Genomic DNA, 1,072 nt, shown 5'->3' with positions numbered 1-1,072 from the left:
ATAAGGAGTACACCTAACACCTATCAATAATTCTTTTGAAATTTCTTCCTTAAAGATAAGACTATTCACAATTCAGATTGTTTTAACGTCAGAGACTTGTGAATTCTGCCCAGAGCTCTCTCCGTTGTATTTTCTTCGTGCTCACAGATATATTTCTGTCGGATAGAACAGTCTGCTCCATTGTAAATGAAAATTTTCTTAGATCCGTTGTACGCCAGTTTCAAACACCTGCCGCTCCCTGGGATGTTATCTTCTGGATGTGTCGGCTCTTTGTTTTGCACTGGTTTAGCACTGTTCGCCCAAATCCATAAGAGTCCTGGATTTAATCCACCCGTCCAAAAATCATTTCCTGAAATTAAAACCCCATCAAAAACAAATATGAAAAAGGCCAAGTCCCTATCCAAAAATGTCGGTCCATAAAAGAACTGATCTCAAAAAATTAAGGTTAAGTTTCTTTCCTTTCAAACTACCTACATTTACTGGTAATCAATGTAATCATATTATAAGGGTTTTCCTATAATTTAGACTGCAAATTTTGCTGAGAATATGAACCCAACTTGTGCGTTGTTTTGTTTGATATTGTTACCATTTTGTTTATTAGGTACTGTCTGCTATTTGTTCATGGCTAAAGTACACTTGAACAACTAATAATCAAAAGTTAACTAATAAATTCTGAGTGAATGGTACCTATTTAAAATCGCAAGGAATGGCCTGTTACGAGTATGTACAGCTTTAATTGCAACATCTGTCCCTCAACACCGCCGGCCGGCAGGCAGGTAACCATTATTCACTCATGAGAGTGACCGAGGTGAGTCCCAGGTAGGCTTACCAGACGTCCGCTTTTCGGCGGACATTTGAAGAAACATTTTCATCTGTCGTTTCAAATTCAAAGGATGACCACTTTGATGAAACCACAAATACCATGCTTTCCAAGAATGTCAATTTTTTGCCAAATAATCAAAATCAAATTGATGTTCCCAGAACACGTGAGCACAAACAAACTGGAGAACAAGAAATGGAATGTATCCAAAGACAATGGGAGAAAAACGGGACACGTGATAAAACAGAAACA

At 37.8% G+C, this 1,072-nt stretch overlaps 1 protein-coding gene across 1 annotated transcript; it reads right to left on the bottom strand.

The window, feature by feature from the left end:
* Positions 1-9: 9 nt before the first annotated feature.
* LOC113472918 lies at positions 10-866 on the bottom strand. The gene is made up of 2 exons (XM_026832708.1): positions 830-866; positions 10-349 (listed from the first exon to the last, which is right to left on the bottom strand). Exons 1-2 carry the CDS (start codon positions 864-866, stop codon positions 66-68), a joined length of 321 nt encoding a protein of 106 aa, XP_026688509.1. The 3' UTR covers positions 10-65.
* Between the last annotated feature and the right edge of the window lie 206 nt (positions 867-1,072).

The sequence above is a fragment of the Diaphorina citri genome, unplaced genomic scaffold, assembly GCF_000475195.1.
Source record: "Diaphorina citri unplaced genomic scaffold, Diaci psyllid genome assembly version 1.1 scaffold10358, whole genome shotgun sequence".
NCBI classification, from domain to species: Eukaryota; Metazoa; Arthropoda; class Insecta; order Hemiptera; family Psyllidae; genus Diaphorina; species Diaphorina citri.
The sequence above is the reverse complement of the archived record's forward strand: the minus strand, read 5'-3'. Positions and strand labels throughout refer to the sequence as shown.

What these genes read in the sequence shown, in the direction of transcription:
- LOC113472918 (XM_026832708.1), bottom strand. Translation starts at nt 866, where the DNA reads ATGTTTCTTCAAATGTCCGCCGAAAAGCGGACGTCTG. An exon ending in CGCCGAAAAGCGGACGTCTG is followed by an intron (nt 350 to 829) that starts GTAAGCCTACCT and finishes TTTTAATTTCAG; the next exon opens with GAAATGATTTTTGGACGGGT.